The sequence below is a fragment of the Salminus brasiliensis genome, chromosome 21 (genome assembly GCF_030463535.1).
Source record: "Salminus brasiliensis chromosome 21, fSalBra1.hap2, whole genome shotgun sequence".
NCBI classification, from domain to species: domain Eukaryota; kingdom Metazoa; phylum Chordata; class Actinopteri; order Characiformes; family Bryconidae; genus Salminus; species Salminus brasiliensis.
The window spans coordinates 25,757,353-25,777,281 of NC_132898.1; the positions used below are offsets into that span (position 1 = coordinate 25,757,353).

Genomic DNA, 19,929 nt, shown 5'->3' on the forward strand with positions numbered 1-19,929 from the left:
TACACATTGACTTGATTCTAACTACCACGAGAGCTTGGTCACAGTAATGGTCCCTAACCTTGGTCCTGGAGACACTTTTTCCATGTTCTGCCCATTTTTTTGTTTCCATTGTTAATACACACCCACTTTAACAAGTCTAAAAGTGCTTGCAAGTAAATGTGTTGATAAGGTAGCCCAACCTAGTGAGCTGGGAGCCAGGAAAACACTTAAAATGTGCAGGGCAGTAGGCTTCCAGGACCAGGGTTGAGCATCACTGGGTTAGAGTACACAAATTACATTGCGAGTGGCAATCATCGGGGACCAAGCACTTGTTACTGGACCCAGTAGAACACAACTTATGAGCAAAGTATTTGGAACTGTCTCTTTATAATGGATACTTTTTTAAACTTGTTTGTGAAATTTCATACCATAAGAGTTGGGGAACAGAACATAACTGTAAACCTACTGTAGACTGAAGACTTTAAAAGTGTGTCTATTTGGTAGGTGTTTCTGCAAAAACAAATCTAGGCAAAAATGCATCCTAGACTAGGATTAGATCAGCATTATGAAAATAAAAAAGATCTTGAAGGGATTGATTGTCTAGAATAATATCTCTTAGGATGTGGCTGATCCTACATTAGTGGGCCTCTTACACTACGTTTGATTGATACGCACATTTCCAGAGTGGAAGATCTAAGGGAAGTGTACACTACTCACAAACATGATCATCACGCCACAGTCTGGAGATGGCCCATAGCATCCACAGGCCATTTAAACTTTGAATCTGCTTACCCTTTTTTTCAGTGGGTTTGGGAAATGACTTGGGGCACATGAAATGTAGTATACTTAGGGTGTACTGTAAGAGGAACGTACTGGCTGGGATATATGGATTATACAATGAGTCTATATTGGGTCTGCAGGTTTCCTGTGTGTATTTTGCACTGCTTCTTGTGTCAGTATTGTGCTTATCGTTGTGTCATATTATTGTCTGATTCTTATCTCTCTGTTACTTTGAGGGAAGCATGGCACAACTTCTTTGTGTGTGTGTGTGTGTGTGTGTGTGAATGTGTGTGAGTGTGGTAAAGAAATCCTTGGTTCATCAGCCGTGTTAGCACTGTTGGTATAAATCTGTTGTCCTCATACAAATATATATGTATTTATTTGCCTTTACATGTTTTTAAGGTAGAGGTTTAAAAGAAAATCAACATCTTTTCTCTCTTTTTTTCTTGCTTTGCACTTGAAACTATTTTGATTATTTATTATTGAAATTAATTATTTTAAATCACGCTCGCATTGTTTTTTTACTACTTTATTTTCAGATACATAATTGTGAAGATTGTCCCAAACTGTAAATCCCCTGAAAGTAATATACCTGTGTGTGTGTGTGTGTGTGTGTGTGTGAACATAAGGGGGGGATATGTAATCACACACTGGTTCTTATAGTAATAGATTTTGGAACTATATGATTGTCCCCAAGTGTCTTATTGAGAATAAAGTGTATTTTAGAAATTCTGTCATGCCATATGTGTGCACTTATAATGATTGACTACACTTTTGGTTCAGCTTCTTTGGATAAAAACATCATAGTAAAAACATCATAGTACATAATGCGTTTCATTTTATATGGATCAGAGAATATCATCGCTGTCCAATGTAAGACATCAATCCATAAAATTAAAACCACCTGTCTAATGTTGTGTAGGTCCTCCTCGTGATGCCACAACAGCTCTGATCTGTAAAGGCATGGACTCCACTCCACAAATCCTCTGAAGGCCTCCTGTGGTATCTGGCACCAAGATGTTATCAGCAGGTTCTTTAAGTCCTGTAAGTCGTGCGGTGGGGTCACCATGAATCACATCAATGAGCCTTGGGTGCTCATGACCCCATCGCTCATTCACAGAACTTTATAACCTCCATAAGTCAGACGGGATCGGACAAACATGAGAATTCTAGGCCGATGCCAACGTCCAATATTGTCTGTCTAAGTATTTGCTGACTGATTCTGATATTGTGTATACCTATTTTTACACTGGCAGGAGGTGCACCGATCGGCCATAACATTAGCAACACTGTCAGGTATCATCATCTACAGTGGAATCTGTTGAGGGGTCCCTATCTTGAAGGTGATGTATTAAAAGCAGGAAAACTTGTTTGACAAACATCAGCAAAGAGGAAGGAAATGATTCATACATTGATTCTATCTGTGGTCTCAGTGTAGCGCAGTGGTCAGAAACTCAGATGAGAGGAAGCATTATTTTGCTCCACTTCAGCAGAAAACAGGCCAGAACGGGAGCCACAATGCTATTTTTGGCTTATTCTGTTAATTTTATGCATTTTATAGATGTACTACATGACTTGCAAGCCAGACTGTAAGCTCCTATTGCAGGCAGAGATACACACTAAATACACACTGTATCACTACAGGTTCATTATGACTGATGCCTGTTTCCAGCTCTGGTCTCTAAATGCTGCAATGAGAGCAGCAGTCCTGCACTGATGACCTAATCCACTACTATTAAAGCTCTACTGTGTTTTAAGGTAATTGCAAACCAGACGTGCAGCTCGGCCCTGCACCGCACAGCATCATATGGCTGAGAAGGCCACACAGAATGCATTAAGTTCATTTACACTTGCATACTCATGGTTCTCTAGTTTAACAGCCTACAAGAAGATAAGCAGACTTAGTACCATTATCTGAAGCAACAGACCATTAACCTTGTCTGTACTTCAGATCGACAGCCTTTCTTGGTGCAGCTTTAAGGCAATGCATCGTCTGGTTTCTGTGGTGTTGATCTGGGTACAGCAATATATACACTATATGTCCAAATGTTTGTGGACACCCCTTCTAATGCACCCATAGCTGACACACACATAGCATGTCTAGTCCTTGTAGAGAAGTACTGCCAATGGAATACTGCCACCTGTTGCTGGGCTAAAGTGGCTCCAAGCATTGAGCTGTGGATCAGTGGAGCTGATTGTTGGTGCGCCATCCAATACTTTTGGGATGACTTTGGGATGAGTGTAGGGTGGTGATCATCCAACACTGACCTCACAAAATTGTCTTGTCGCTGAATGCAATCAAATTCTTACAGCAATGCTCCTTTCCTGGAGAGTAGAGACAGTTGACCTCCATTGAAAATTAGGAAGGTTTTTTCCTTTTCCCTACCATCAGCCCAAAACAATTGGTATTGTGACTCATCAGACCATGCCACATTTTGCCAGCTCTCTAGGGTCCAGTTAGCAACCTAGTGAGCCCAGGTGAGATGCTGTGTCCGCTGTCGCGGCACTTTGGTGTCTTCTGCTATCTTATCCCATGGAAACGAAAGAATACTGGATTGACCAGTGGGATGTACGTGTGGGGCCTGGGCATGGAATGTGATTTCTGCCACAGTGGCTTGTCCATATTCACAGACAATACTTGCCAGACGGCACCCGTGGGCAGACACTGCACTGTCCAGTGTGGGGGATAATGCCTTCTCTGACGTATTCCTGGTCCACACGTGACACTGTGGATCGAGGAATGTTAAATTCCTACATAAATCAGAAATGAAACATCCCATTCATCTGGCACTTATCTTCATGCCTCGCTCATACTCAGACAATTCATGTCGCCTAGCCATGAGCATGCTGGCCAGTGGTCAGCCTCACTCGTACAGGTGCTGCCATTCCCAAAGCTGTTCTGTAAGGGTAAATAGGCACTGCCACTTAACCCACCTGTTCATAGCACTAGCAATGACCCCAACACTAGGAGGGTAAGGACTTAACACGTCTTCTCTGATACATGTGAACCCAGCCACTGCCTCTTTTCAAACTGCCACTAATGCAGCATCACTAAGCAGCTGACATGCTCAGAGGAAAGCATCAAGGTTCCCAGCTCTGCCACACCAGCTAACAGATGCCAGTGCTAGACACCATCACTTTAATGATGAAGGGAGAGAGTGCCATCTACCCACCCGGGCCGAGCACAGCCAGTTGTGCTCTCTCGGACTCCAGCAGCTGATGGCAAAGCATCATGGCTCTGGATTTAAACTTGTGATTTTAGGGAACTGTAATGCCAGTTTATTATCAGTTCACACCCTGCTGCCCCATGCCCTTTCGCATGTCAGACTTTTTTTACTTCCTTTATTCCGTTAATTTCAGAAGAAAAAAAAATCCATCATGCTAAAGAAAGCGCAATAGAATTTTATTGGTTTTATCGCTACCATCAGTTTTACATTTTATGCAGTCGCTTCTTTTCACCTGTAATTTTAATCAGAGGCTGGCTGTGTCAAAATATAAACACCCACAACTTTTTGTTTAGTTACCTTTCTTGATGCCACTAACATTGAGGTTTGATTCATTTCTTAATAAAAAAAAAATGAAGGAAATAAACAAAACAAAAAACACTTGGAGTACATGTATATAAAAGACAAAAAAAAATAAAAATACAAGCCACTGTAGACTTTACAACGTGTTAAGAGTATTTCCTGTGCCCATCAATATTTATTTTGGATAATACTTTTTAAGGACCTGCCTTGACCTTGTGTTTTTTTTTTCTCTGAACAGAAAACGGGGGTAATAAAATGTATTTTTTGTTTAAATATAAAATTATCAATGGGAACAAGAAGCACCTTTAACAGAAGACGGAAGGCAAAGGGGACACTGCATTCGGCATTGCAGGATTGGTCATTCGTTCCAGTGGTTCTGTTTACTGATTGATTCTTAACTCACAATAAAGTTCCTCCCTTTTTGTCTGCTGAGCTTTAGAAGTCTGCAATGCCTCTCTTTCTCTCTCTTTCACTCTCACTTTCACTCTCTCCATGAGAACCACAGCGACGGCCAAGTCACAGGAGCAAAACGATTCCAGAGACAGATCCTCAAAACTGCAACGGAGGAAGAATAAAAATACATACATACACGCAAGCACGCACACACAAACACACATTGTAAAACATTACTTACAGCATCTACAAACTGTGAACTAAAGCATTTACCAAAAGGACTCACAAGCTAGCTAGCTAGCTAGCTAGCTAGCTACCTACCTACCTACCTACCTACCTACCTACGAAAAAACAAAATTCTCTTGGTCCGCTATTATTTATATTGGTCCATTGAAAAATAGCAAAAATACATACACAAGGGTTTTGCAGGACAGCAATTTACGGCAGTCTTTACATTTAAATGATATGATTATGTAAACCTTCAAGGTTTCCTAGTTTATGTTAGTATTCTGGAATCTTTGCATCTGTCCAAAGTTTCTTACTGTTCCATTTTTACTGTTTGACCTGGGTTACAAGATGACTAATATAATTAATAATTATGCAAACATCCTACAGTCCACCCCAAAAAAGAAAAGAAACCTACGTTTTTGAGGAATTCCTCGGCGACGATTCGAGCACGGGCGTTGACGGCCAGCTTCATCTCGCTGATCTCCTTGTCGATCTCCTCCATGAAGTGGATGACAAAGTCCACTAGCTTATGCTTGTACATCTGCTCCGTGTGGAAGTTGGTGATGAGGAAACTGATGTCATAGCCCTGACGAGGGACAGAGAGAGAGGAAGGGGATTATTAAAGAACAGATGAAGTGAAAGTAACAAACACACACTCACATACATACATACATGCTACTTCTTTCTACACTGTTTATATATTTACATGCTGGCCTTTTTATCTAGATTTCGCTGCCTCTCTTTATCTCACCTCCACAGGTTTCCTTCGGAGGATGAAGAAGTTCTCTGCTCTCATCATCATGAACCGCATGAATTTGTGGCACAAGATCTTCTCGATCTCATCCGCCTGAAAAGAAGGTCAGAGTTTAAGGTGAAACCCAAAATAACCACACCCAATCTGAACAACAAGGTGCAAGGTGTGATTTACTGTCTGTAGCATGTGATTAATTACAGTTATACATTATAGCAAATGACACTTTTTTGATATGGACGTCTTTGTGTTTTCTAACCCCTAAGGAGAGCACTCGTCACTTTCTATATAAACCATTAACGCAATAGAGACTGTTGAATACAGTGGATCATTAAGATTCAGTTTATAAGAATAAGCACAGGTTTCTCACCTGTTTGACGGCAATGCTGACCCGCACAGAGTTAATGGAGCCCTCTATCAGAACCTTCTCTTTGTCATTGCGGCTGATTACCACCGGCTGCAGCAACAACTCTCTGCTGCTCCTGTAGTGAGAAATCAATTTGTAGTAACAACAATTATTTTCATCAAAACAGACACAAGCAAACTACCACTAAATACTAAAGCCTGCCTACTCTGTATGTAGTGCACAATTTCAAGTGTGAAATCTGAATCAGCCAAGATTGGATTTTAAGGATTTACATTTCCAGATTTGCCCATTAATTCATATCAGCTAATAATATGTATATGAATAACTTTGGCTATTTGCTCTAGTCTGCCACATATCACAAGGCTCATTAAAAATAGCCAAAAACTCAGCCATCTGTAATTTTGCTGCAAAGACACTGGAAACATGAGGGCATGGAGGTGCATGAGCTAGAGGCTTTACACCTTACATAGTAAGCAAACTGCCAGATCAGAGCCCTTCAGTCCACCCTGGGGTGACTCACTGAGGACTCTTGATGAACTGGTGTGACTCACCTGACCTCCACCTCTGGCTTGTTGTGCCGTTCCACCACCTGAGAGGAGAAGTTCTCCAAGCATAGGGCTGCCTGCAGGGTGGCGCGCACAGCATTCAGGTATGGCCGCAAAGTCGCCGTCTGAAAACAGGTTTAAATACAAGAGTCAGTCAAACAGTGTGATGTGCTGTACAAAAAGTGTCCCGCATCAAAAACCACTAAAACTGTTGATTTTACATATTTTCTATTTATTGACAGCATACAACAGCATCCACACATTACATAACCAATTATTTATTATTATTATTATTATTATTATTATTATTATTAAGTGCTGTGAAGAATCCTGGTGACCATATAGGTAATGTTTCCTCAAAAGATCCTGTTTTTACAATACCAGGGGTAGGAAATAATGCAAAAATATATCCTGAGACATAATACATTTGTTTGTTTATTATATTGGTTTTATTGGTTATTAATTGAAGCTAGAATAGACTGACACATGTCATTTTGAAAAACTATGAGTACATGGGTTTTAGGACCAATTAAATAGGACCAATTATGCAGTCCTTTTAATAAACAACAGATTGCCATATTTGATCACAATAATAATACACAATTGGCATGTTTCCCATCTATTTATAATAATATAACATGTATAACATGTTTTTGTACTTGTATATCCCATTGGTATTGTGTCAAAGGCTGAGGTTTACACTTCCCAGCAATAGAAAGCAGAGCAATATTTGGTGGCAATTTTGCAAATTTGAATGAATGAAATCCCTAACCCACATCTACGCACTGCAAAGCCACCACAATACTCTAGATTTGACAACAGACATTTTATTTACCAGATTAAAAACAGCACACGTGAACTATATGAGCCATAAAGCAGAGTTCATCAGAAATGCACAGTAACGTTAGCAAGCTAGCTAGCAGTAGCATCAACACGGACAGCTGCACCGTCTCCGTCCTGTTCAAGCTTTAAGTCTGATCACAGAGCACAGCAAGAATGCTCAACCTGTCATTCAGCAGGTAACTTAATATTTAGGGCGACATAGACACAAATATTGTCACTTTTGATAAAGAATAAAATCTCTCACCATTTTTTGTAGGCTTCGGAGGAAGGCGGAAGTGTCTGCGCCACGCCTGCAGCCTTCGTGCCCCTTTCCCTAAAAACATAGAATATTGACGCAACACTTCAGTCTCCACCCTTTCGTACAATGTTAACAAAACAGCAAAACACGCTTCAACGGAAAGTGCATGAGTATAGACGAAGATATATTTCACATGACGATGCAATGTCAAAAGAGGCATTCGTAAATTGCTGGATATTTTCTCTTGAAGCTCAATCCGTCCCAGCTATTATAGACATTACGGTAACCGTTTCACGGAGGCAAACTTACCTTGATTCGCGTTTTCTTCCATATATGGCAAATAGTCAGTCTTGTTCATTTTGCCTTTAGAGTACGGAGCTATAGAGCTTTTTTAATTCGCCAGACTGTGCCACCCGACACATATTAGTTATTACATGAAAACGTTAGTGTATTATTTTAGCGTATGTATTGCTTAAACGGGGCTCATTCACGACGGGCTCGGGAATGTACCATGTGTAACCATTTGAGTTCCACATGCTCGTATAGGGGTGCGCAGTCTTCAGCGATGTCAAATTCTTACGAATAATTTGGAAACGCTTACTACAACATATATATATTATATTAAATATGTCTATAGGACGACACTGTCGTTAAAATCGACAATACACACATTTAATCATTTAATCTTTCTCTTGGAACACACACTTGGCCCCCCCCGTTTTCTGAATGGTACAGTCAGTAATGGATGCCCCGTCTCGGAGGTAAATAATAATGTGGATATTTTGAATAAATTCTTGCAGTGTATGGTCAATTTACATACCCGAGTTGTAGCTTTCTATGGCCAAATAGTCGATATAGACCTAATGTATATTTTAGGGCCGTGTAGGCTGATGTACATTGAATTAGGAGCCGGTTTTTTGCGTTGGTGCTTTGACTTACACACGCCACCTAGGACGAACTTGCTAACAAGCTAAGAGCTAAAAGCAGCAGCTGCCTGCCAGTAAAGTGCTCGACTTATGGGTGTTATTAGTAAAACAGCGGGTTAGATTTTGCTTAGGAGACCTAAAATCACAAATACTGACTACCAAGCAAGCAAGGTGCTATTTGTGCAGTTTAACGGTAGTTAGGTTTGCTTGGTCCAACCGGTTCAGTTGTAATTGATGCTGCACATCTACCAGTAAGTCAGGATTGTAATAGGAATGGTCACTAATGCCAGTATTGGTCACCATTAACCCAATCAGGGTTTTTAGTTTAGCTAAAAAAAAATAAATAAATAAAATAAAAAAATCTGGGCAACATCAAGCAAAACCCAAATACATACTTGACAAAAGTAAGCAGTAAATCTAGCCCTCTCCATCTGTGGAGTTTGGGGGTCTGTGCTGCTTCTTCTGCTGAGACTCGGTTTGTCCAGACACAGACTGCTTTTTAAAAAAGTGGGCATCTCCAGTTTTCCCAGACCCACAATAATACTAAATCTATATCGTGGAATGTTTTTCAGTAGTGATAGTTGAAAGATTAGATTTATTTATAACCGAGTTATAACAAAAGCTAGTCCGAGACTGTTTAGAAATTAAGTCTTGTGTTTTCTTGTGCTCTGACAGTTCCTGTTGCATATAACCGGGAAGATGAGTGAACTAAAAGACTGCCCACCACTCAAGTACTATGACTTCAAGCCTGTGGAGCATGTGAAAGTGTGCCCACGCTACACGGCTGTGTTGGGCAGATCCGAGGATGATGGCATTGGCATTGAGGAGCTGGACACGCTGCAGCTGGAGCTGGAGACGCTGCTGTCCTCAGCCAGTCGGCGTCTGAGAGCTTTGGAAGAACAGAGACAGGTGAGGGAGATGAAGCTGTACTTCTCTAATCACTTCTACATATTCTCTTCCTTCATCAGTGGTCACTGAACTGCCGAGGATGGTCCATCACCCAAATGCTTTCTGATATATTATGGCAGCGGCCCTGTGGTCGAACACTGACCAGTGAACTGGTTAACTGATTAATTGTGAATGAACTGATGTGCTTACTTTCTGTAATTGTACAGTTGGATATACTGAACATATTTGGTAGGTGGACCTTAAATATGGGCCGTAAATGGTACATGCTATACATTATGTGTTTCTTATCGAGTTTAAATCTTGTACCAACAGATTCTTACAGACTGGCAGGATAAAAAAGGGGACAAAAGGTTTCTTAAGCTGAGCAAAGATGCAGATATCTCAGCGTCTTCACGTCCTTCCAAGCCTAAGAAGCAGAAGGTGGATGCGAAGGCAGGACACGGGCCTGGTCCCGGTCCAGGCAGACCCAAATCCAAGAATCTGCAGCCCAAAGTTCAGGAGTACGAATTCAGTGAAGATCCACAGGATATACCCCGCAACCCCAAAAACGATGCACCAAACAGGTTGGCTCATATATATTAAACAGCCAATAACAATAGCTGTTATTGTACATAGTGAATGTCAGCAACAGCATGTGTGTATAGAAATATTTTTATTTAGCTGTGTGTGTGTGTGTGTATGTATGTATGTATGTATGTATGTATGTATGTATGTATGTGTGTGTGTGTATGTGTATGTGAATGTGAATGTGAATGTGTGTGTGTATGTATATGTGTTTGTCAGATTCTGGGCCTCGGTAGAGCCCTACTGTGCAGACATCACTAATGAAGAGATAAGAGTTCTTGAGGAACTTCTAAAACCCCCTGAAGATGAAGCTGAGTATTACAAGGTAACTTCAAGATAGAATTAATATGAGGATTTTTATTAAATATGAAATATTGCATTACATTTTAATGACATTAAATGGGATGGTAGATTCCTGCTCTGGGGAAGCACTACTCTCAGCGCTGGGCTCAGGAGGACCTGCTGGAAGAGCAGCGAGAGGGAGCCCGAGCAAACGACAAGAAGAAAAGCATCCTGGGTCCGCTCTCTGAGATAGACGCCAAAGGTAACTCTGGGTACAAAATTAACTCTGTAAGGCGGACTCCAAAGCTAATGGGCTTGGACTAGGTACAACTGGACTATATAGTGGACCTAGATGCTATTTAAATGCTTTTGTTGTTACATTACTAAGCTTTACATTTCACCTTTGAATCTGAAGGTTTAACAAAGTAACAATGTGTATTTTAAAAGCTACTCCTCATCTGTATCTGTATCGGTATGTGTAGATGTGGACGCAATGCTGAAGAAGTCTGAGTCCCAGCACGAACCTCCAGAGGACGGCTGCCCATTTGGCCCTCTCACGCAGCGCCTTCTGCAAGCTCTGGTGGAGGTCAGACACTTGCATTTAATTCAATAAAAGCTTCAGTCAGGGAGTGTCTTACAAACAGCTTGACAAATGGACACTGGTGTATACCATCCCAGCTCCTGGAGATCTAAGATCTCTAAGACTAAGATCCATTTGACTAAAGCTAAAGCTGATGTGGCAGATAATGATTGGGTTGGATGTAGGTTGGAAGTCAGTGGATGTTTTAATTCTCTTGTAGGAGAATATCATATCCCCCATGGAGGATTCCCCCATCCCAGACATGCCAGTGAAGGATGATGGAGCTGGGACGTCACCTCGCAGCCAGGGAAAAGCATTCAGGTAAAAATGCCCAGAAGCTCCTTAGGGCCCAGTAGGCACAATTGTGTGTATTAAGACGTGAGAAGTCACTGTAAAACAAGGGTGGGGAATGGGGGCGGAGTCCAGCACAGTTTCAGATTTGTCTGTTCTTACAGACCTAGGTGTCAAACTGTGCAGGAATCCTGGCCTGGGACTAAAACATACAGATTAAAGCCAGAAATGAAGACTTGATGAACAAAATATAAGTGTAATTGTTTCTCATCATGCAATTAAATATGTAATTATATAATCATAATTACATTGATGTAATTATATAGTACAGCAAAAATATTGACTAAGAGCTATGAGATCCTGCAACACAGAGTATACTTTTTATGAAGTTTTGGGGAAGAAATGACAGAAGAGTTTTACCTGTCCATTGTCCAGTGTATTTTTGATGGTCAGCATGCTTTGTATCTCTCTCTCTCCCGCCCGGCAGTGTGCCTCATACTCGTTCTCTGGAGGCTCGGATTAAGGAGGAGTTGGTATCTCAGGGCCTGCTGGATTCAGAGGAGCGGCAGGGTGCAGGGGGAGACTCGGAAGACGAGGTTCTCGCCGAGCTTCAGAAGAGGCAGGCTGAGCTCAAGGCCCTGAGTGCCCACAACCGCGCACGCAAACAGGAGCTTCTTCGGTGAGGTTTATTTGAGAATGTCAAATAAACACATTATACCACACACTAACTGGGATATCTTCATTACGTCCAAAATTCAGTTCATGTTTCTCAAAACAGATTAGTTTCATAGTACTTACAGAATCATTTGACCAGTCATGTTGTTATTATTGTTATTCTTTTTCTCTGCGTTAAATTCAGGCTGACGAATCAAAGCTCCCCTGTCATGCTTGCAGAGCAAACAAATGAGCATCAAGACCATGGCAGAACAAATGATCTACTTTTTAGCAGAACATAAAAGTTTATATACTGCACAGCAATACGCTGACTCATTATCTGTCTATCTGTTTTAGACTGTGTAAATCCAAACCGTGGCATGTCCTCATGTCTGTCTGTCTGTCTCCATTTCTGTGCAGATTAGCACGAGAGGAGATGAGGAAGCAGGAGCTCCGGCAGCGTGTCCGAGTGGCTGATAATGAGGTCATGGAGGCCTTTCGCCGCATCATGGCAGCCAGGCAAAAGAAACGCACTCCAACCAAGAAAGAAAAGGATCAGGCATGGAAAGCCCTGAAAGAGAGGGAGAGCATCCTCAAACTGTTGGATGGATAAAATCAGGACGTAGCACTGCTGAGGACTGAAGACTGACTGTGTTAGTGTGCTGGTTTGCCCTGGGGGACCTTTTTTTTTTTTTTTTTACAATTTTAAACAGGCAGGTCAGCCAGCTTACTAACATTAACAACCAATAATATGAAACCTAGGCTAATATCAGGGCTGGTTCTAGACAGGTGGGAAAGTCCCTGTAGTAGATAATCGATGTAGTCCAACACCTAGTGACACTAGCAGTTTACCCCTAGGAGGTTAGATATAAGTGCTTGCTTGTTTGTTTGTTTGTTTTACATAGAATGAATAATGAGATGTCCAGGTAGGGCTGCACTATCTGGGCGAAATGTTGGGGATGCATCAAAAGAGGAATTCAGGCTGATTCCAGTGTCCATTAATGCCAAAACATAGACATGACTAGATGACAAGACTAGACACACTGGTTTAACCCGGTTAAAGACTGACCTGTGTTTATTATAGGTTTGCATTATATGTTTTGTTTGATCATGTGGCCAAATAGTTGGAGGTTGTTTTGCATATTGCAGCCTTTTGTGATATCACTATTGTAAAGTCAGGATGGCGAGAATGATTCATTTATGAATAAGTGGTACATTATGCAGCCCAACCTGGTGGCTGGACATTGGTGCATCAGCATAGGTCCAGTCAGCCTAGATCAGTATGTTAATTGAAATAGAATAGACGTCTTATTATTATTCATTATTTATTGTACCCTTCCCCACATAGGCCCATCCACATCCAGGTTTAGAACCAGCCCTGAGAAGGTCTCACTGAGCAAGATGATGTGCACTAAGAAACCAGTCACTGATACTTACACTACTGTGATAAATCCCACCATGATGATGCCAGAGCTGTGGAGGTGTTTGGATCAGACTTCGGAGGACTAATCTATGGAGTGCTGATCTAGGATCAAGTTTTTTTTGTTTGTTTTGGTTGGTCGTTGTATCCTGTATAACACAATATGTGGACAGACGTACAGATACGTGTGGGTTCTGATATCTCTCATTTACCATGTTTGCCTTCATTTGTACAGTTCCCAAATGCGAGCAGTGATATCAGCAGTGATTGTTGCTGTCGTTATTGTAATTTGTTCTATGATAAAGCTGTATTTTGCCAGTGCATGGGTTAAAGAGGATGCACGTTATTTTTGCTTATATTTTGGTTTGTATTTTGGAGTGGACAGCCTCAAGAAAGTGGACAACAGACTATTTGAATGAAGGGGATTATTAAGTATGAGTGTTGGTGGTTGTTATTATTGAAGTGTTTTTTTTTTTTTTGTTTTTGTACAAAAGAGACCATGATGTTGTGAAGCATTTCGAAAATGGCATGGTTAATCGTGCCGCTGCATGTAAGCCAGCAGATGAAAATAAACCAAGTGTTTAATGAGTCATAAGGCCAGAAAAACTGTTCCTGTTTGCACATACATCTGAACATCTGGTAGTTCTCTACGGCTCAGTACATTGGGTGTGCTCCAGATGGCATAAATGCAGTGTGCATAGGCCACTTAGAAGGGAGCATGCATGCATCCTAGCCATTCTGTAAGTGCCATTACTCTGGCAAACAGCTGAAGTGAAATTACTGTCTTGAGTGAGATGGACAGTTAGCCAGCTAGCCATACTGTTTCAACGAACCCCAATCCCCATGCATCTTAAAGCCTGCTCCACTGTATTAGACTCCACTGTATTACAAGTTTTAGAAAATGTTAGAAGCAACAAAAAATTATTGTGATATGATTCAGATCAGTTTTCAAAGACAAAGCTGTCAGTAAGCCACAATCATTCAATGTATTTTAAAAACCATCAGTTATTTATGAATGCTTTTTGCTAGTTAGCAACAATAATAAAAATGCATTACATCAAGATTATAGGGCAAAGCTTATAGCCAGACAGTAATGAATCATAGTGTTATAAAATATGGTCTATTTCCATTTGGAAATGTCATTTTATTTGAGTGCAGTTTTGGACACCACTGGAACATAACTAGGTTAACTGGTGCATTCTCATGGTGACAGACGTCATTTTCAACATGGTCGAACAGTCTATCTATGGCAAAATGTCAAATAATAATGTATAAATAATACAGTTGGTACATTTATTGTAATAGTACATTGTTTACTAATAATAGTAGAGCCACATTATTTTTGCATTGTTTACAATAGAATATTTAAACATAAAAAAGACACGCACACAAGACAGCTGTCTGTGACCTTAAAGAAACCTTACCACCTGACATGCACTTGAAAGCACAGAGTGCTATGCAAACTAGTTTGGGAGACAGCCTGTGACAGTGCACACTCTTGCATGCACCGCAAATATATGAACAATTTAATATTGTATCAATTATATTTAATAATTTATAATAATTAATAATAACAATAGTACTAATATAATAATAAAAACACAACAATTATGTAACTTTGGATGCAGCAACAGTTTTTTTTTTGTTGTACAAAAACTGTTCATTATGTTGTGATAATATTTTTTTTACATAAAAACAATGATAGACAATGATACGTTTTTAGACTATTTTAAAAAAATAAATGGCTTTTTCCCGCCCACTCGAAAAACTTATTATATCTTGCAAGTGTTCGTCAGGGATAGGGAGCATGAAGGGCATAGGGAGCATGAAGGGCATAGGGAGCAGGGTGTAGGCATCATCACTTCGGAATGAAGCAGAACCTGGAGAAGAAGCGCCATTATTTAATATAGCTAGAAGTTGGACGAAGCTCCAGCAAAACACTTTGGCTGCTGGTTTCTGACAGCTGTTTTATGTCTGGCCTCTTTTTTTGTATTTTTTTTTTTTGCATTAATTAGCTAAGAGGAAATTACTCTACAACCTCGGGTAAGTTAGCTAGCTAAGCAGCTAAATTAGCTAGCTAGCTACAGAGAATACAACGACTGGCAGTTAGCTAGCGCTGCTAGATAGGCTGGCCAACATTGTATTTTATTAAATACTGACAGACTTGTGTCCGAAAGCTTGACTTACATTCAGCGTTTTTCAGTTTTACTCCATAATATTTTCTACAAAGCTCAAAAATAAGCTTAGGTAGCTAGATAGCTACAGCAATACAGCTAGCTCCAGTGTAGGTGAAGCAACCTGTAATATTGGCTAGCTGATGTCGTTTATATAGCTAGCTAACTACGACAGTCAAAATAATATGTATTTATATTAATATTATGTATAGTGAGCTATAAATGTGGCCTTTTTTCTTGTGGACCTTTCTTGTTTTTTTATACAAAATAAATGAATCAGTAGAAGTTAGATGAGCGCTTATTGTAGCAAGAATTTCAAAATAAAAGTCCTCTAGTTAGCTTATAGTGCCTATCTAAAGTCAATATTCACTATCATCTACCCTCATAAAAATTTTAATATTGCTTTAATATTGCTCATAAATATCATTATTTATGTGCTTTCCTCTATGAGCAATAATTCAGACTAGTGTTGCTGGAATCACTGGACTCTTTGTTGGTTAGTAGTGTTTGTTGGTTGTTGCTGGTGTTGGTGAATATGTGTTTACTCTGATTTAGGGTGTACCATGTGTGGGAGGACAGCTTGCACTCTTGCTCCAGATGAGATTCGGAAAGCCACCTGTTACCGAAACCGGGCCGGTCAGCGCCAGCGCCCACATTGGAAAGACAGTGATGGAGACAAATACCGGCCATCCTACAACAAGAGTCCTCAGTCCTCCAGTCCAGTCCTCCTGTCCAAAAAACACTTCAATAAGGCGAGGTGCTATTGATTCTGTTTGACTGGCCAAGTGATGATTATAAAGATCTAGTAGAAATCGGTTCAGATGTTGGTGTAGAAGGTGATAGTAACTTGTATTCTGATCTGAGTGCCGTGTTTTACAGGTGTTTATTAATATGAAAACATTGCTTTTTGCATCTTTAATTCACTCCAACCTTCTTGTTATTGGACAGGAAGCTCCAGTGGATGAGTGTGTCCTGGCTACGATGCGGTGGGGTCTTGTGCCCGCGTGGTTCAGAGAAAATGACCCCAGCAAGATGCAGTACAGCACCTCCAACTGTCGCAGTGAGAGCCTGCTAGAGAAGAAGTCTTATAAGGTACAAACATGGTCAGTCCTGGGGGCTGTGGGGCTGAGTGAGGAAAAATACATTATGATATTTGTACCGAAGAAACAGTGAGCCATTAAATTAGTTGAATTTTATATCTGTAGTGATTTATGATTACAGTATATGGTCAGGTCTATTGCACAGCCCTGTTCATTATAGTTCAAAGCCTGAGTGTGAAACACATACTACACTAAACAGAACTACTCTATTAAACCACTTAAATGGGAAAAATGCTTGTTTTAGGAAGCATGTCAAAATAAAGGTCATCTTTCAGCAACACTGTTAGTCAGCATGTCAAGATAAAGGGCCTTATAAGTAAATGGCGTTCATGTCTATGTATGTTAGTATCCGCAATATGCAAATTTTATAGTTAACGTTTTGAGCTGAATTTCGGAGCTTTTGAAATTAAAAAAAACAATCATTCATGATAGCACATCGGGTTGGGTGAATCCACTTGGAGGCATCATACAGTGTTAACCTAAAAAAAGTGGACAAACAGTGTGTTACAATTAAAATGATATTCAGAAGTTCTCCAGGAATAACCTAAGAAACAGCAAATGCTTAAATCAGATCTCTGTACTGTGTATCCTGTGGAGGAGGGAGGGTACCCAACTTTTGAGTAAGCACTCATTTTGTTAGTCACTGTGCCATTCTGTGTGTTTTTTCCTTTTTTGTGCTCCCTTTGCAGGACCCTTTGCTAAAAGGCCAGCGTTGTGTCATTCTAGCTGACGGCTTCTACGAGTGGAGGAGACAGGAGAAGGACAAGCAGCCTTTCTTTATTTATTTCCCCCAGAGCCAGGGAGCACCAGGGCCCAGTCAGCAGGATGAGCAGGAGCAGGAGGGGGCTGAAGGGAAGACTGTAAATGAACAGACCGAGGGCAAGGCAGAGAGAGAGGTGAAGAACCTGGATTTTTAGGCTTTTCTGAGCTGGAGGAGTGTGTGAGGGCTTTTCCTGAAGCACTGGAACACAAAATTCTCATTTGCATGACTTTGTATACTAGTCCTGACCAATTCTAGCTGCTAGCATTGTAAAAGGCTCTGGGTATTAAATACATTGGCGTAGTCTTTTGAAATGTTTTAATCAAATTTTGTGATAAAATATTCAATAAAATGGAGTATTTCTTACAGGACAATGAGGAGGGTAGTGAGTGGACAGGGTGGCGCCTGCTCACCATCGCAGGCCTGTTTGACTGCTGGGCTCCACCTGGTGGTGGGGAGGTTCTGTACACTTACACCGTTATCACTGTGAATGCCTCACCAAACCTCCAAACCATTCATGACAGGTAAAGTGAATCAGTCACTTTTTATGAGGCATTCTCCTCCCACATGCACACAGAGCAGATTCAGTATGTATTGATTCAGTAGATAGTTTATCTATGTTTATGTAGTAGTAATATTTATATTTTATATTAATATATTAAGATTATATTTATATTAACTTTTACAGAGTACGGAAGTGCGTTTACTTGCACTTTATAATTCAGATTTTCAGATCATTCGGATTGGGTCGTTTGATCAACTTGTGTGTGTGTGTTTGTGTTACAGAATGCCTGCCATTCTGGATGGAGAGGAGGAGGTGAGGCGATGGTTGGATTTCGGAGAGGTAAAGTCACTGGAAGCTCTGAAATTACTTCAGTCCAAGTCCTGTCTGACCTTCCACCCTGTCTCTTCATTTGTTAACAACTCCCGGAACAATTCACCAGAGTGCCTGCAGCCCGTAGACCCAACCGTCAAGAAGGTATTTTGCTTTGTATGTAGACAATCAGACAACATAATAACCACAACATGAACCAGTGGGTGGGCAGTGTAACGTATGTTCTCGCCATTGCAATCAATTTTATAACGTTACAGTTTGTGAGTGATTTATATTGTCAGTAATTCTGCAACAGCTGCTTGTATCAAAGATTTAGAAGGCTAATTATAGACCACCTCCAATCCACAATATATGTATACTAACCGTATAGTAGTACAAGTAGCTGATTGGAAGTTAATTAATGTAGTTGTCATTTTATTAAACTTGTCCTTATAAGGTTAAATAACATTATCATACCTAATGTCTCAGTCTTAAAAAGTGAACGTTTTCTAAATGGTTCTTGGCTTAGACATGCAGTTCTCAACACTATTTTAAGGGTATAGAACCTCCACCTAATGCTAAGGTTTCTTTTAATCTTCACAGTCTTTAAAACAAAGGGTCCTAAATGGTTCTTGTAGTTAAGGAAAACTCTTTAATAAGTATAGGTCCTTTAATCTAAAACTGTACCATACCTAACATCTTGCAGTCTTAAAAACTAATTATGCAATCAATGAAATCATCATATTAACAACATATGTATACTTCCTCCCCAACCCCCCCACATAGACCTTCAAAGTACTTGTTACAAATATCAAAATCCAAATTGTTGACCTTCAGTCATGCCTCCCCCCTCCCCCCTCCCCTCCCCCTCTACATTCTGCTTTATTTAGGCTCCTCAGACATCAGCCAGCAGCAAGATGATGATGAGCTGGCTGAAAACTGGCTCTCCTAATAAAAGGAAAGAACCTGAGGATACCGAAGCTAAAGAACCTGAAGGGAAATCTCCGCCAAAGAAGCAGAAGCCCATTGGGCCGCTACAACAGTGGCTGCTAGGAAACAGTGCCAGCAAGAGGCCAAGATCTTAAAGGGTACATGTTAGGACCATTGGATTTTAATCATTCTCTCTGTGAGAACTGGCCACACTGGAGCATGTGTGGTCCAAAAAAGATTCTATTTGTATCCATTGTTTGGCTGCGGTCCTAAAGCTGTCCACTGAAGCAAATGGTCAAGTTGGATCGTTGTAGAAGAGTTTCTACCAGCGCCACATAGAACTTTCCCATCATTTCTAAGATGCTGTTCTTAGTTAATCTTATTAGATCTTTAAAAATCTTAGGTTCCTAAATGCTTCTTGGATTGTACATGCAGTTCTAAAACTAGGTTCTAACCAAGTAGAGATGTTGGAGATATTGAGCTTGATGTGGCTAAAGAAATTGTAAGCTGCTAGATAAAGTCTGGAGCAACACTGCACTATTTAATTGTTGCAAGCAGTTTTTAGAACATTCCCCCACGTTCAAAATGCATATTTCTCCTTTACAAGTCAGTTTTACTGAAATAAAAAGGCAAATGTACAAAACTCACTTATTCAACATTTTTTTATTTTCAGTATTACTTTGAAATACATTTATTTTCAAATGTTTACGCTGTGCTGTAATAAATGTTTCATTAATTGTCACAATGAATGTTTCAGTTCTCCCCCACTGTTGTCTAGTGCGTGTTTGTATGTTTGTTTTTGTTCGTCTACTTGGGTCAGTAAATGAGAACAATACTAGCAGTAATAATAATAATAATTAATAATATTGAATAA

At 40.3% G+C, this 19,929-nt stretch overlaps 3 protein-coding genes across 3 annotated transcripts; 2 read left to right on the plus strand and 1 right to left on the minus strand.

Annotated features, from left to right (window-relative positions):
* Positions 1 to 4,140: 4,140 nt before the first annotated feature.
* Positions 4,141 to 7,726, minus strand: arpc4l (actin related protein 2/3 complex, subunit 4, like). The gene is made up of 6 exons (XM_072665710.1): positions 7,658 to 7,726; positions 6,577 to 6,695; positions 6,029 to 6,140; positions 5,659 to 5,754; positions 5,323 to 5,493; positions 4,141 to 4,841 (listed from the first exon to the last, which is right to left on the minus strand). The coding sequence occupies exons 1-6, from the start codon at positions 7,658 to 7,660 to the stop codon at positions 4,836 to 4,838; spliced, it is 507 nt and encodes a 168-aa protein (XP_072521811.1). The 5' UTR covers positions 7,661 to 7,726; the 3' UTR covers positions 4,141 to 4,835.
* Positions 7,727 to 8,360: 634 nt separating this feature from the next.
* On the plus strand, positions 8,361 to 13,872 carry tada3l (transcriptional adaptor 3 (NGG1 homolog, yeast)-like). Its single transcript, XM_072665867.1, has 9 exons — positions 8,361 to 8,412; positions 9,253 to 9,486; positions 9,799 to 10,049; positions 10,270 to 10,375; positions 10,462 to 10,594; positions 10,815 to 10,918; positions 11,133 to 11,233; positions 11,691 to 11,882; positions 12,278 to 13,872. Exons 2-9 carry the CDS (start codon positions 9,277 to 9,279, stop codon positions 12,468 to 12,470), a joined length of 1,290 nt encoding a protein of 429 aa, XP_072521968.1. The 5' UTR covers positions 8,361 to 8,412; positions 9,253 to 9,276; the 3' UTR covers positions 12,471 to 13,872.
* A 1,181-nt stretch (positions 13,873 to 15,053) lies between these two features.
* Positions 15,054 to 19,925, plus strand: hmces (5-hydroxymethylcytosine binding, ES cell specific). Its single transcript, XM_072665925.1, has 7 exons — positions 15,054 to 15,320; positions 16,007 to 16,203; positions 16,400 to 16,543; positions 17,241 to 17,447; positions 17,681 to 17,835; positions 18,098 to 18,290; positions 19,016 to 19,925. The coding sequence occupies exons 2-7, from the start codon at positions 16,015 to 16,017 to the stop codon at positions 19,208 to 19,210; spliced, it is 1,083 nt and encodes a 360-aa protein (XP_072522026.1). The 5' UTR covers positions 15,054 to 15,320; positions 16,007 to 16,014; the 3' UTR covers positions 19,211 to 19,925.
* The last annotated feature ends 4 nt before the right edge of the window (positions 19,926 to 19,929 follow it).